At 38.6% G+C, this 17,118-nt stretch overlaps 1 protein-coding gene across 1 annotated transcript; it reads right to left on the bottom strand.

The window, feature by feature from the left end:
- Positions 1 to 250: 250 nt before the first annotated feature.
- Positions 251 to 3,543, bottom strand: LOC115745835 (uncharacterized protein At5g01610-like). Its single transcript, XM_030681442.2, has 3 exons — positions 3,253 to 3,543; positions 1,615 to 1,669; positions 251 to 847 (listed from the first exon to the last, which is right to left on the bottom strand). The coding sequence occupies exons 1-3, from the start codon at positions 3,337 to 3,339 to the stop codon at positions 477 to 479; spliced, it is 513 nt and encodes a 170-aa protein (XP_030537302.1). The 5' UTR covers positions 3,340 to 3,543; the 3' UTR covers positions 251 to 476.
- Positions 3,544 to 17,118: the final 13,575 nt, after the last annotated feature.

The raw sequence follows: 17,118 nt of genomic DNA, 5'->3' as shown, positions 1-17,118 counted from the left end.
CAGATGAGAAAGCTATAGAATAACAATTATCCTACACCGTTCGATTTGCAAAAAGCAAACCCCGGTTCGATTTGCAAGTCTGTAATTGGGTATGGGCACTGGGCAGTTACTGTCGGACCGACACTTCACAACGGACGAATCAAAAGGCAGGTTTCAAACCCCGGTTCGATTTGCGAGTCCGTAATCGGGCGCGTGTCCAACTTTCTCCCTATTTTCTGATTTTCTCAATTGGCTTTGTAGATGATTCTGCTTACCGTTGCAAATTCATGCACATCACCTGAGAATAATATTCAATTCTGACGAACAGTATTTGAGATCTGGGCTACAACAGAAGAGAAACATTTAGAGATGATGAAGATTACATACACTTGCAAGTTTCGCACTAGTAGTTAACCATGCCACATCGGTCCGAAGCACGTAAATGCAGAAGCTCCATCAGAACAGTAGCACCGTTATGAATACGAGCTTCCTGTGTTTCAGAACTTATCCACAATAACTCCATCTCTGTGAACCTCGTACGCCTCTCTGCTCCGGGTTTTCTTCATACCAGCAGTGAAATGAAGCTTCGATGCTTCGGCTGATATCGCCGACACCTTCACCCAAATCATTACCTTTGTTTTCATCCCTTCTATGTCTGCTAGTTTCCCTTTCTCAAGATATCCAGTAACTGAGGTGGAAAAGCGTAAAACCGAAGAGTCCTTGTAGCCCACTTCGCAGATTGAGGGAATGAAGACTGTGAGCTTTCCTGTCTCTTCACTGAACTCGTAGTTTGTTGCGTCTCTAGGAAAGATCCCAACAGGCAGGTCATATTCCTTTAGGAGTTCTGGAAGTGGTTTTTGTATCTTTCCTGCAGAAAAGCGCATCAGTCAAAAGTCAATTATTCGCTATTAAGGACGATGTCCACATCATTACAACAGCCGAAACCTACCAGTCATTTTGCTAATCAGATATGTCATTCATGGTATGTATAGAAGAAACGAAGGAAAGACAAAGGAAATCCCTTAAAAAGTGGTAGTAAATGTTTCTCAAAAACCAGTAACTGCCCATACAGATGATTCTTAATTGATTTATGGTAATCGTCATCTCCAATGTGTCATGCAACCAGATCATACCAGGAAGTTCCATGCAATTAACTTAACATACTGACAAGCACCAGGATGTATTTAGCCTAGCCAGTTGATGAAAACTTCATTCATTGAAGAATGCCCACGGGTCTGAGAAGTCACAAGTTTATGTTTATATAGCTTCAATTATCACGAAAAAAAAGGGGAAAAAGTTCTATTGACATCCCTTGGTTTCTCTAAAAAAACTCTAGCTAGGGAACAGAGAACCATAAGTAAATCATGAGCTTTTCTTTCGACCAAGGTAGTCTGTAACAGTACATGTTCAATTTAAAAATCTGGGCAAGTTATAGGACCAAATTGACAAACAACTTCATGATAAGTTGCAGAATAATTTAAAACTTTTGCATCCATCCTCTAGAAATTACTACTGTACATCCTAGATGAAAATTCCAAAGATACAAGTAAACTTTTGCCATAGGGATAGCAGCAAGCAAATAACGAAGAACCAAAGCATCTGCCATAATAGTTGTAGATCGCAGTTTAAGCAAACCTTTGATTTTGTTCACCAACCATTTTGCTCCTCCTTCGATGCTGCTGGACATTGACTATCAGTAAATATATATATAGATATATCAGTATACCAGAAACACTATCTAATGAAAGAAGCCAAAGGGTAAACCATAAATAGAGTCAATGATATGCCTCATTCGTACATTTGAAATGAGGATTTATTGGAAGAGAAACAGTGTGCTTAATGGCAGTCTCTTGAGAAGCAAGTTGCAAGGGATCCATATAGCCATTGAGTACATTTCAAATAATGTAAATGTCACCTTGAGATTTGTAGATCAAGTCTTCGAGTGATGTAATATTGAAATAAATTTCAACTTCTAAGAAATTTTATTATAAAACGGGGAAAATCTAAAGCCACCGTAGATCTAGTGCATCTCACAGTTGAGCTGACCCGGACATATGAACAATATAAGTCACATTACTTAAGTTTTTTCAAGCTAATCAAAAGCCATGTCCTTAATATCCTTCAAATGAGTTGGATACTTTACATTGGGCCAATATGGTTTCAAAGGCCAGACTGTGAAACTACAGTGTGCAATCAAATCAAGCTGCAGGTAAAATCAAGCCGTCATAACAAGAAAAATGGTCGCAATGTAAACAAATTAGCCTCGCACATTGCGAAGAGAGTTGAACATTCAGAATCATCAATCAACATCTAGCCCTTTGACAACATGCCCATCTGTATACACTATGTGCACCAGAAAACTATTGAAAAGCGCCACCGCATCTGATAGTAGAAAAAGAATTTGCCAGTATGATAGGAAGGGACTGCTTGGGTATGACTTACATGGATTAATCAAAATAATAGCACTCTTCCTATGGCTCTCACGTCTTGTCTTGCTTTATGACAGCTGTTTTTCCAGTTTCCATTCACGATCGAAAGTGATCTATGGATTCTATATTCTAACTGAACTTCAAGACGACATGCCAAAATTAGCTAATATCAAGAGGACACCTCACATACAGAAGTTATGTAGTATATGATCACAACTTTCCCCCTTTTGCCACACTCGCACTTATGGAATTACGACCACACCAAAACAGGTTTTGAGATGATGCCACAAAGCAACAAATCATGTAATTCATTCAGAAAATTATGATTATATCCATGTGTCAAGATCAAAATCAGCGCTTCAACCCTCATAAGAGAGAGAGCCTAACCCAGCACACTAAACACCATGATCATGGAATGTGATGTTGCCCGTCGTCTAGGACATTAATGGGAAATACCAATTCACAGGTAAACAAGAACAACGCCATCCAATCCCCATACTAGATTGACAGAAATAACGTGAAAAGAAAACCCAATTCTGGAAAATGCAGAAAAATGATTGACCGCCCTCTTGTAAGCATCATTCTCCCAATCCTAATAAAATTGTCATTGCAATTTCATCTCAGAACGTCACGACCGCCTAATTAAAACCATATCCCGTCACTCCGCACGATCCATTCGAAACCCATCTCCCAACATCGCATCAACCCATAACAAAACCCAACCACAATCTCGTCGCAAATGGAAAAATCCAACACGAAATCGACCCAATAAATGACATTTACGAAACCGGAATCACACAGATTAAACATCATGTGGAGATGGAGGAATGTCGGAATGACGTACATTGATGTCGTCGCCGACAGAGCTAAGCTCCTTGTTAGCCTTCTTGCTGAACCAATACGTTCCCACCTTGTTCAACACCTGATCCATCTTCACCGAATTAAAGACGGCGTTTTTTCTTCAAATTCTCAGTGATTGTGCGATAATCTAAATCGTTCTCTCCCCCAGATCTGTCTCTCCAGCCTTCGCCAAGCACACGACCAGCGAGAGAGATAGAGAGAGAGAGAGAGAGAGAGAGACAGGACAGACGGAGAGGATATGAATCCTCTCTTTTTCCCCGAAAAATTCTGACCTCCTAATTTTTGTTTTGTTTTGTTTTGTTTTGTTTTTTTTTTGTTTTTATTTGTTGGCCTCTAAATGAGAGCGCAAAATATGTTTTCGTCACACCCTTTGCTTCGCAATCAGTCAGCACCTGCTAGAATTCTGATTAATCGGTAATCCCATTCATCAGATTATCGCCACGTCAGAATTCGTGGCCGGTTGTTTTTAAATCAGTCGACACTTGACAGAAAATTAGCACAGTTGGACATGTTATAAGGCTGAATTTCGTAAAAAAAAAAAATTCAAATTTTAGGTTTTATCTCAAATCTACTCTAAATTTTTTTGTATCTTAAAAAAAAAATTCAAACTTTTATTTTAGTCTCAAATCTACCATCATTAGTCCTATGTCAAATATCACTGTTAAGTCTTATGAGGTGGCAATTTCACGTCAACACAAAATTCACGTCCAAAATTGACGTGGAAAAACTCAACATAAAACGTCAACGTTTACCGAGCGAGAACATGATTGCTAGGGCTTGCTTCTTCTTCTACTTTAAATTTCGCTCCAAGAGAGAACGCTGGTTGCTCCCTCTGTATCAGATTCGCTCTTGATGACACAAAGTCGGAGCTAGGGAGCTTCTCCTTCCTTCGCGCGTTACCCCCTCTCCATGCATTAGCATCTCGACTCGTTTCACGTGAAAGATTTGATCGCGGAAGGAGGAATTCCTCCGTGAATCGACTGGGTAGGAGCAAGTCTGTGATGCCCATTGTGGAGGTAACCTCCATATTTGGATGGGCATTCATGTTTGTGTTGTATCTGTGAATTATAGTGTCAAATAATCTCATAGAATTTGATAACTAAGCAACATGACATCCTTTTGTGTAATTGAGACCATGACATCCTTTGGTGACCAACTTTGCGAAGCCTGATGTTTCAATAGCTCACAGCCTGGGTACAACTTTGTCCCTGCAGAGAGGTTTTTGACGGTCTTGGTTAACATCTCATATGCTTTCAAGCGAGTGGAAACACTGCTATTTATGAAATCCGCTCAGGAAGAAGTACCCGCCGACAGAGAATCCTTGACAACTCTAGAGGTAAATGATTGCTACTTAGTTCAGACTAGATGTTTCTTGCACTTTCGTTTCATTGATTTATACATAGTTCTCTGTTAAACTCGAGCGAAAAAATACATTAGAAGTGCCATAACTTTCGTACGACGTTCACTTGAGTACCATAACTTTCAAAACGTTCATCTAAGTGCCATAACTTTTAAAAATCGTTCACTTGAGTACCATGTAGACGTGGCACGCCGGAAAAGCTGACGTGGCATGTCGGAAAGCCGACGTGGCATGTCGGAAAGCTGATGTGGCACGCTGGAAAAATTGCTGTAGCATTCAAGTGAATAGTTTTGCTCCGACGTGGCACTCAAGTGAACGATTTTTAAAAGTTATGGTATTTAAGTGAACGTTTTGAAAGTTATGGCACTCATTGTGTACTTATCCCTAAACTCGAGTTAGTAGAGGTGTGAGACATAGCAATGGTGCGGGACATTCCCATCACCATTTGGTAGTTATAAGATAGGAAACTCGGGGCATACCTAGCTGTAATTCGTGTTCAGTTCTGTACAGAGATAATATAAATTGATCATTGTCATTCCATGACCAAAATTAACCTCTCTTTTAATTGTAGGTCGGTTGTGGTAAACTCGAAGACAGCAGACTGTCCTGCAAATTCTTAGAAGCGGTCCTCAAAACCGGTAACTGCATGAATGGTGGGACGTATAGAGGTGGTGTGCTGGAATTTAAGCTTAACTGCATGAATCATTAACAGCGGCCCTCTCATCCAGAAATATCAACATGACTTCAGTAGTTTGAACATTAGATAACTTCGCATTAGCCATGCTGCTCACGGAAAACTGAGTACACATGGTACTTCAGATTATTTAGACCAATTTTTCTGCAAATTTGATGAATGTTCGCATGTTCAGCCTCTCCTCTGTATTCATAGATAAAAACCTTCACATACAAAATCATAAAAGTGAAACTTTGAAGGGGAAAAGTACACTAGAAGTGCCATAACTTTTGTACGGCGTTCACTTGAGTGCCATAACTTTCAAAACGTTCACTTAAGTGCCATAACTTTTAAAAATCGTTCACGTGAGTGCCATGTTGACGTGGCAGCCGGAAAAGCTAACGTGGCAGTAGGAAAAGTTACTGTGGCACGCCGGAAAAGTTACTGTAGATGCCGGAAAGATGACGTGGCACGCCGGAAAAGTTACTGTAGCACTCAAGTGAATAATTTTTTAAAGTTATGTCACTTAAGTGAACGTTTTGAAAGTTATGGCACTCAAGTGAACGCCGTACACAAGTTATGACACTTCTAGTGTACTTTTCCCAACTTTGAAGCAAAGGCAAATCTGTGTCGGACTCATTAAGGTGCAAGGTGGGATCATCTCCTTATTCACTACCACATCTAGCATCTACATCAGGCCAACTAGCATATACTAAGGCCAAATCTACTGATGAGAAAAAAAGACTTTTTAGCAAAAACTTAAGCTTTCTCTTGCTGCAAAAAAAGTAAACTTCACAGACTTCACCAGAGCAGCCTTCAGATAAAATTCCTGAAGCAGAACTTCATATACATAGAAGATTACAGAGAACAGGCTACTCAAGCCTTGTGAAACTAATAATCTGATCAAAAGAACTTGCAACAACTTCCTTTTTGTTTTCTTTTGGAACTTACATTCGCTAGACCAGACATTACAAAATGCTAGCCCTGTAATGCTGATGTTGAACTCCAAATCATTACAAAGTGCGCTAGGGTCAGAATTTGTTGATGCTGAACTCCAGGGTCAGAAATTGAACTCAAAATTACCAAATTCCCATACCAGTCAGATAGTACACAATCAAATACATTTACAAAAAACTAGCACTTTTCAATTTGCAACAAAGTATCCTCATCTAACAGCATGCACTGAACATCCACTAGCATTTCTTATTCCACAATTTCACAATTCACCACCGGTTTTAGATTGTTGAGTGCATGGAGGCTCTGAGATATCAATTGAAGATTGGCACAGTGAAACTTGAACATTACTTGCTCTTGCTTGTTTGTTCGAGAAAGATGGACCTCCGATGTCAATAACTCTTTCTCTATCACGCATTTGCAGTAAAATAAAAAATGTGGACTTGTTTTTTGCTTCGGTAAACATCTAAAAAATTAGACAAAGATATTACCTTAAATATGAATTTCCAATTTTAGACATAAAAAGTCTATATCCTTGTCGAGCTTGAAAATACAAAATGAGCATAGAACATTAATCATAATATACCCAAGTGTTATGAAAACAAAATAAATTAAGGGCATGTTTGGTAACATTTACGTTCCAAAAAAGTGATTCCGATTAGAATCAATTTTTTTTATTATGTTTCCTGGATGAGTTTTAGAGAATCAGAATACGTTTGGTAACTACATATAATTTCTGTTCCCGAGATAGAAATGTGTTTGGTAATTGCATAAAATTTATATTCTGGGAAATAATTTCTCTTCCCAATTTGTCATTTAAATCAAATAATTACATAATCACATTTGATGACTTTCCTCATACCCCACAATTGTGATTCGCTTGTACCATGACATCTTTTTGGCCAAAATGGGGATGCTTCAAATTTGTTCATTGGAAGGATAATACGCTAAAATTGTTATTTTTTCATACTTCTCTTGATGCTATGCATATGCCAAGGATGCAAGGGGTGACTTTGATTATATTTTATTGTTCGAAATGAATAAATTCCATTTCCGCCATTAGGTGGCTTAGTTTTACCCTTGAATACCATGCGGATGGTCACCGATGCAGCATGATACTCCGGCAACAAATCGAGCAAAGCTTAGAAAAAAATCGGAAGGTAAAATCACCAAAAGTAAGATTCGCCAGTTGAATGGGGCCATTTCTTACTTTTTGAGAATTTTTGGGAACTTTTGGGATTTTTCGGAACGATTTGCCCATGAGTCGCAAAATCATCATTTAGGAGAAATCGAGACAAAAAATCATCAAAAATAGGATTGGTCGGTTGAAATGCCCCATCTCATAATTTTTTAGATTTTTTGGAATTTTTAGAATTTTTTTTATATTTTTTCCAATTTTTTTTATAATTTTTATCCATTTTTTGGATGTTTTAATCATGTTCTATATTTTATTTTTATTAATTTCAGAAATTTTTATTAAAAAAATTTATCCGGACTGAGTCGGGTTGACCCGGCCCACTCCTCGCGAGCGCCCGACAAAAGTGAAATAAGATGTCGTTCTCTTTTTCATTCTCAAAAGTGTTCTTTTTTTTTTTTAACCAACTTTTTTTTGCTTCTCAAAATTGATCCAAAAGTGTTCCCGAGGGCGTAATCAGAATCAGAATTATTTGCGATACTAAACATGTTTCTAATTCTTTTTTGTTCTGGGGAACATAATTAGAAAAATAGAAACGTTTCTAAACAAGCCCTAAAAGTCCATATCATGAATGGACTACCAACTTGTGCTTTGTCCTTCCTAATGATAGCATGGTCCCTATTAGATGGTCCACTGGCTTGCGTACTATCTTGTGCATCAGTAGCCTTCTTTCGCCTTCCTCCTTTTGCCTATAAGTATAAAAAAAAACCACCAATGTTAACGTTCATGATATCCCAACAAAAATTATTATTAAAAGTTACAAAATTGTCAAATAAGCTTACTTTGGGTGGCTTAGGTGTTGTAGGATTCTTGCATGTTTTTTTTTGTGATGCCCATATTGAAGGCAATTTGAATATCGCATTTAGACTCCAATTTTCGTCAATTTTTTACCATTCTTGCTTTGCTCATCCTTGTTCTTGATTCTATTTTTCTTCCGCCCCCCCTCCTTGCGAGCGCCCGACAAAAGTGAAATAAGATGTCGTTCTCTTTTTCATTCTCAAAAGTGTTCTTTTTTTTTTAACCAACTTTTTTTTGTTTCTCAAAATTGATCCAAAAGTGTTCCCGAGGGCGGAATCAGAATCAAAATTATTTGCGATACTAAACATGTTTCTAATTCTTTTTTGTTCCGGGGAACATAATTAGAAAAATAGAAACGTTTCTAAACAAGCCCTAAAAGTCCGGACTACCAACCTGTGCTTTGTCCTTCCTAATGATAGCATGGTCCCTATTAGATGGTCCACTGGCTTGCGTACTATCTTGTGCATCAGTAGCCTTCTTTCGCCTTCCTCCTTTTGCCTATAGGTATAAAAAAAAACCACCAATGTTAATGTTCATGATATCCCAACAAAAATTATTATTAAAAGTTACAAAATTGTCAAATAAGCTTACTTTGGGTGGCTTAGGTGTTGTAGGATTCTTGCATGTTTTTTTTTTGTGATGCCCATATTGAAGGCAATTTGAATATCGCATTTGGACTCCAATTTTCGTCAATTTTTTACCGTTACTGCTTTGTTCATCCTTGTTCTTGATTCTGTTTTTCTTCTCGCCCCCCCCCTTTTTTTGTATAAGGTGGGGGTTTGATTGGCTCACCACCGACTTTGGGTCACATTTGTTATCCATTTCTAGCTGGAAGGGAAAATTGATAATATCTTTTATAAGCATCTTTCTTGAAGTAGTCATCAACGTAACCGTTGATATCGAACTTTGTGAAACTAATGCAACTTATGACATGTTTACATGGTATTCCAGAAAAATCCCATTCTCTACAAGCACAGGTCTTTCTAGCCAAGTCAACCACAATTCTATTGTTAAATACTTGAACCTCAAATTTATTCCCTATTGCTACTCTAGCAATACAATGTTTGCTCTCTAACTCATTCTTCTCCAACTTCATTCTAATCCTTGAGCAAATTGGATTAGCTCAATCTATCATTAACTGACTTCTCTCTGCCATCCTGTCCATCAACATAGTTCTTATTCCTTCAAGCATCTCAAGTATGTGTTTTGCTCTTGGTATACAAATGTATCCGTTGAAGGTCTAACTTAAGTTATTATCAACCGCATCACACTTGGTACTTGTATTGATGAAAGCCTTACAAAAGTGCTCGGGGCATTGTCTCATAAAGTCTTCAGAACCTTTAGTACACTCATCCTTCAAATCCGTCATTGCTATGTCAAATTCAGCTTGAACTATGCATCTTATAGCCCTCCAAAATAGATTATTAAGAGCATCCCCTTTGTGCAATTTTTTCCAATTAGCATATATTTGTCTTACATAATTTAGATGCTTTGTTTGTGGAGATAAGCATGAAACCGCATTCATTAGTCCTTGCAACCGGAAAATCAGTCTATAAGAACAAGCAAATCGCATGAATAATCACACTATTGTAGGGAAATAGCCAATAAAGACAAAATTTGAGATATCACCTTTTACTGATCATTGATAAAAGTCCAACCCTCACTCGTGCCGACGCTCAAGTCGGTGAATAACAAGGTGAGAAACCAAGTCCAAGATGCCATAGCCTCAACTTCCGTAACTACCTGAGCTATCGGAAACATTTGATTGTTTCCATCTCATTCTATAGTACACAACAAACATACCCTTCAATCCAGTCTTAAGAAAGCACCCATCTAAGCCTATGACATGCCCGCATCCCGCTAAAATCTCCCTTTATCAACTCATCAAAACTCACATAAAATCTGTCAAATAACTTGGTTATTGAGTTGACTTCTACATCAAATGTTGCTCATTGCTAACTCTCTTGAGCTCCGCCAAATAAGATCTCAACACACCCTATTGCTCCTCTATTGGGCCCCTTACATCAATAAGAGCTTTCCAAATAGCTTTGTACCATTTTTTGTTGTCAAGTGTCTAGGTAAATTTTTCTCTTGCATCTACTTGCATTTCAGCAATTGAGTAAGTAAGTCCAGCTCTAATCTTGGGCGTGTACTCTTGAGCAAACTATGTAGCAGTAGCTTGCCTATTTTTAAGACTTCTATTGCAAATATGGGGATTTGTAACTCTCTTTATGATAAATGTTTTCTCATTCTGAATCCAACTACTATACAACCTCCAACTGCATCCTCTTACACACCTCGCTTCCATTCTTTTATATTCACTCTTTTTTCCAAAAAAATTTAAATTCATTAATTACGGCATACTTTTCACAGCATTCTTGAACTGTTCATGAGATTCAAATCTCATGCCTATTCTAAATATTTCCTAATTGTGGTCACACGTAGGATCATACCTCGTAACCTTTACGCCCGATATGTCATTGGTTTCTTCGAAATCATCAATATCGGGTACACTTAGAGATTCATTATCAGAATTTGCAACTTCATCGGATGCCTCATTTTCATATAAAACGTCGGCGGACCTACATCTAAATCTTGACCATCATCTGGTTCCTCCTCCATCATTATTGCTTCTTCGAATTCTCTCATCTTCTCTCTTGGCACCAACTCTTCATCATCCGATACATTTGGTTCTTTGTCACTGAAATCCAGTAAGCTATAATCACTATTGCTTTCATTCTATTAGAAAAACACACAAAGTCGTAAGCTAATAACTAAAAAATTATTTAAACATAAATAGTAAACAATCGAATCAACTCACCATTGGTTCTAATTCAACCTAGTAATACTCTAATTTTCTGCTAGCAAAACTTACAAGAAAAACAATAGTCAACCTACAAGTTAAATGTTGTACACATCACATTGATTGAAGCGACATATGAATAACACAATTTACATCTTTAGAACAATTAACTACCATTACAATCAACCAACATTTTTCTATGATTGAATTCCGTTCAAGGACCAGAATACTTTGAGCACATCTTTCTTATTTCCACTGCTTGAGGTGACGGTGATGACCAGGAGGAAAAAACGAAAGGTGCTAACTAATAGACAATACGGAAACAACAACAACAAGCCCCAAACATGTCGCTTCTAATCAGAATCATACACGCAAGTGAAAATTGTCAAACACAAGATAAATGCACTCGTACTTGATCAAAATTCCATCGTTAAATTTTGGGGAAAGAAGACAAAAGAAACAATAGAACAATACTTGGTTGTCACAAAGATTGTTCGCGGTTTCTGCCACCCTCTCCTTCAAGCGACCGAGCACGAGCACGTATATCAAGGCTCTACATGAAGAGGCAAATAGGTTAAACATGTGTCACAATGATGATTAAATTCAGGGACCAATTTCAATAAATTTAGCAGTAGTTTAGAATATGATGCAAATAGGTTTATTGGAATCCTTTGAGTGAAATGAGTCAAGAGGCTAACACACGGAGAGGGGCTGACTCGCAAAGGAAGGAAAAGCTCTCCGGCATTGACTTCGTGCTATTGACACTTGATTTTTAATTAGTTTTATTTTTAGAAAACTCATAGAAAATTCATAAAAAGTGAAAAAAAAAAAAATCAAATTTGGAAGCCTTGGCCAAGCCTAAGGAACCATTTTTGAACAAAAAATAAAATTTCATTTTTTGGCATTTTTTAAATTTTTTCTAAAATAGGAAAATACTTGAAAATTTGAGAAAAATAGCATTTGAGGCCGCAAAAAAATACACAAAAATAGTCAATATTTTTCCTTTAATTCCCTTTTCATTTGGCCTCTTAAATTTTTAAAAATTCAATTTGGGACCACATGTCTCTTCATTGGGCAAAGTCCTAAATTGGCCCAAAAATTATATTTTAAGTCATTTTATTCAAACTTTTCTACTTTTTAGAGTCATGACATTTGACTTTAATACCCTACATTTTATTTCGACCCAAAAATTTAAAGAACTGCACAAGTTCAATGAAAAGGACTAAAATGCAAATATTTTTCAATTTAGTCTTTAGGTTTTGTTCCAAATGCAATTAACCAAATTTTAGGGATCACCATGCAAATCTAGGGTCGGTGCCCTATAGTTTTTGACCTTTTCAACCTATTGGTGGGGTTAGTTTGGTTTGTTTTTGCCATTAAAGGTTCGAATTGGCCAAAGTTCATTCTCGGGTCAAAACAAAAAATTTGGGGTTTTTGTATCATTCAGATCATATTTCTCACAAAAATCACATTTTTTTTATTTATGGAATTTACATCCGTAAGCCCAATTTCATGGTTTAATTTGATAAATTCTGAAGCCTTATGGGTCAATTTTGTATTTTTTGATCAACCAAGTTTATCGGGTCGAACTAAATCCGACCTAGCAACTCGGATGACCCATCTTCTTCCCAATGGTCTTTGCGCATAGATTTGAACTCCATTTGCAGGCCGAGATTGACAGGCAAAATTGGTAGCTCTCCTGGCTGCAATTGGCAACACCAATGGGTGGGCCTTAAAGCTCTCGAACTTCTGCTTCGATTGGGACCATCAGAGTTCCGATGGCCGATCAAGTCTTCATCGCAGCAGTGTAAAAAGTCAACCCATTCACGAGCCATCTAAATTGTACGTTGATCTGCACACGCCGGAAGTCCAAATGTTTTTAATTGAATTTCCAAGTTGTTCCCGCACCATTTGTGCCATTTGGCATGTGCGGTCAAGTACAGATTGAAGTCCGTTCACCCCTTCTTGTGCATGCCAAAATGAATTCAAATGGGATAAGAACTAATTGATGTGTTTTGATCAAGGAGGTTGGCTCATTCTATTCGAAAGACACAATAGACTAGAGAGAGAAGTAGAGAGAGGAGAGAGAAGCTCTCGGTGATGCCATTGCCGAAACTTCGAGTTCGAACTTTCGAACTTCAGTCAGAGCAATCCAGAGCAAATCGGAGCGGGAGACCACTGCAAGAAGCTTCGTCACAACTCTAGGAAGCGATCGGATTAGCTCGCGTCACCCGAGAAGTCCTAAAATGGTGAATCGCTCCTCTAAGCTCTCCTCTGTGCATCAATGGTAGAGCTCGACTCCGGCCATGAATCTTGAAATTTTTTGAGGCATTTTAGTCTTTGAACTTCACTAAGCACGATCGTATTATGTTTTTCCATCGATTTCGCAAGTAAACCTCGAGTCAAAACCTCCTCCGTCGCGACTTGGCCGCTTAAATCTGGCGACCGAGGGCTTGATCATAATAGCGGGTAAGTCTCTCGAATTTGTTGTGATGTGATTCCGAGAGTTGATTGAATAGTTATGCTTTGTATTGTATGTTTGGTTCCTCCATGATTGTACTGGTTTGCGCTCGATTAGTGTTGATGCGGTGGATAACTATTGCTAGATTTTAGATGTGTTGTTATGGAAGTCATGACGAATCGATCGGCATCGGTTTCACTATCGATCATCGCTAGAGAAACCTCAATTGTCCATCATCGTCTTCAACCTCTTGACAAAGACCCGTCAACCTGGTTGACTCGATCAAAGTCAACGTGGCGCCGACATGACGACATGTGGCTTGACTCGTGTTGTCCATGTTAGCCGAGCGTACTACTTGGAAATGTTTTCGAAAAATAAAAATAAAACCCATATTGAACTATTGGCATTAGGCACGTGTCACGATCCGGGAATTTCTCAGAAATAAAGAGGCATTTCATATTATAAAATCATTTTCAAAATAAAAAATAATAAAATTGGATCGGATGGTCAAGAATTAGTCTTGTCGTGCGATCGTGACCGTAGGATCTAGTATACAGATTGAACGGCCGAGACTTAGTCTTCTCGTTCGATCTTGGCTAAGACTTAGTCTTTCCGTTCGATTTGAGTCGTAGATCTTAGTAATAAGATCCAAGGGCAGTGGCTTAGCCACATGGGTGAACTTGGATCGTAGTATTAGTAATTAGAATAAAAAAATCCACAGAAATTCTAAAAAAATAACAAAAATAACAAAAACGAAAAGCGGCGTCATTTTAAACTAACCCGGGATCGATAGGGTCTGGGTCGGGCGTTTGGTTGTTGTGGGTCGGGTTGACTCGGTTAGAAAAATTAATAAAAGATTAGAAAAAATAAAAATCATAAAATCAATAAAAAATCATAAAAAATTCCAAAAATTCCAAAAAAAAAAAATTTTAAAAAGAAAAATTCCCAAAAATCACAAAAAAATGGGAAATGGCCGCATTCAACTGGCCAATTCGTTTTTGTTGATTTTGGGCTCCCGAGCCTTCTCAAATGATTGTTTTATCCTTTTGGATGTTCTCGTCCCAAATTTTCCCGAACCACCCCTAAATTTAAATGAATTATTCTCTATGCCTTTAGGGCTACATTAGGTATGCCGCGTGACACTTTGCATGATGATTTGATGCGTTTTATCCGCACGTTTTGGATGCTTTGATTTGCGCACTTTCCATTATTGATTGTGATTGTTAGGATAAACGTTCCCATCTGCATGATATTCTTTAGATCGTTAGAATCTATCTCATCTTCTGACATATATGCATGAATTCTTAATTTAGGAAATCACTTAACTTGGGTATTGAAAGGGCGTCAATGACAATCTCGTCGTAACTAAGTCCCCGAACCTATTTCTCTTATTTTCGTAGAATCGAATGGATTCTCTTGGATGCTCGATAGGGTTTTTGATCATACCCTCCAAAAAATGATTGATGGCGACTGCGTGAGCATGCACACTATGCACATGTCACGAAAGGGTCCGATCTCATACTATGAAAGTGATCAACCCTCGTTTTAATAGATTGACCCCTACGTCGTGATTTGCATAATGGGCTTTAGGAGGGGCCCACGTCCGAAAACCACACCATGGCAAGCGTGGATGACGATGACCCATTAGCCCTACCTCACCATGCACTGACCTTGTTGAAGACGCGAAGGGTCGTGACACGTATCGTCATTAGTAAATCTGATACGGCTCCGGCTTCGTGTCGTCGAGAGCCAATCAGATACGGAGAGAGTGATCGAGTGTTCTCTCTTGGAGAAAAATTGAAGAACAAGAAGCAGCGGGCCCTAACTCTCCCCCTTTGGGAAGAAGAAGCTCGTTGCTCGGGTTTTGCCTTCGTTGGTGTCGCGACCCTCCGAACATTTCCGAAATCGAGGTGGGCGAGGTTAACGAGCCGCGCTTCCAACCCAGTTGGCAATGGATCTTGGCGCGCGGGTCCCTCCCGAGACCCATTACTCGAATCGCGATGTAAAGAAAATTTTTTTATATCGGGTATCGACCTTAGTGTGGTCGGGTGACATGTGCGCAGTGTACATGCATATGGAGTCACTACCGATCAATTTTTGGAGGGTATGATCGGAAACCCTATCGAGCGGTCGGGAGAAACCGTTCGATTCTACGAAAACCAGAGATTTGGGTCCGGGGACTTGGTTACGCCGAGATTCGAATCGACGCTCTTTCGGTTACCGAAGTTAAGTGATTTTTCTAACCTAAGAATTCATACAGATGAAATTTAGGATGAGGTAGGCTCTAACGATCTAAGATCTCATGCAGACGGGAATTTACTAACCTATCAATCACAACCAAGAATTTAAATGCGCAATCAAGGTAATCGCAATCAAATCAATCAATCAATCAAAACAAGCATACCACATCTAATATGGCCCTATTGGCCCATAGAAAGACCAACTCAAGTTTCGGGGTGGTTCGAAAAATTTTTGGGGCCTGAGTGCTCAGAAAGGTAAAATGGTCATTTTGGAAGGTTCGAGACTCAAAAACCACAAAATATGGTCGAGCCAATTGAATGCGGCCATTTTCCCTTTTTTTTGTTATTTTCCAGAATTTTTTGGGATTTTTCTAATTTTTTTTGGATTTTTTTATTTATTTTCCGAAAATCAATAATTTTCCGGATTGGTATAAACCGACCCTCAAAACTTTGAAATTTCTCGATTCAGACTATAAGAGTCCCAAATTGACCTAAATATTTTTTAGAAATTTTTTGGGAATATTTGGGAATATTTATGGATTTTTTAATGAATTTTACTAAAATTTTTTGGATTTTTAGAAAATTTTTATGAATTTTTTTATGAATTTTTATTAATATTTCAGATCGGGTCAACCCGGTCAACGCCCGATCAACTGGACCCCGACCCGACTCGCGATTCACTCGACTCAAAACAACGCCGAATCTATTTATTTCTATTCTTTTGGTTTTCTAAAACTAATTTCTAATATCCGAAAATATAGAAATAAAATGGATGGGCGAGATCAATCCTGGAAACGATCTCAATCGTCGACTCATTCGCGCCCATGTAAGTCGTGATACACTGGATCATGTCCGCACCCTCACATAAAACGACGCCGCATCTGGTAATGGATGAACGGCCACGATCTAACCTAGATCTAATGCGGACCGTCCGCTCGCCTAAGATCCAAAATGATGACGCATCGTACAACGCATTCGAACGACATCGCACGCTACTTACACGAAACGGCATCGTTCCCTATTTTTTTATCTCTATCTAATATTCGAAAATTAAAAAAATCTAATCCAACGGTCCACAATCAAACTAGCCTATTTATCGTGACCGTTGGATTAGATCCGAGTCGCCTTATTCGCGCTAATGGCTAAGCCGACCCGGACGCGAGCCGGACCAATTGCAATGCGACACCTCGGACATGTTGATTCGTTGACCGCCACGTCGGCTCATCTTCAACCTCTCAACGACACTAGATTTGACGGTCGAGATTTCTCCGGCGAGATCTAACGGTGAGATCTCGCCGGAATGACTCGAAACCACCTCTAATCGACTCGGCTAACACTCTAGATTAATATATCTCATAATCAAGT

Source organism: Rhodamnia argentea, chromosome 7, assembly GCF_020921035.1.
Source record: "Rhodamnia argentea isolate NSW1041297 chromosome 7, ASM2092103v1, whole genome shotgun sequence".
Classification (NCBI taxonomy): Eukaryota; Viridiplantae; Streptophyta; class Magnoliopsida; order Myrtales; family Myrtaceae; genus Rhodamnia; species Rhodamnia argentea.
Note: the sequence above shows the minus strand (reverse complement) of the source record. Positions and strands in the feature narration are given on the sequence as shown.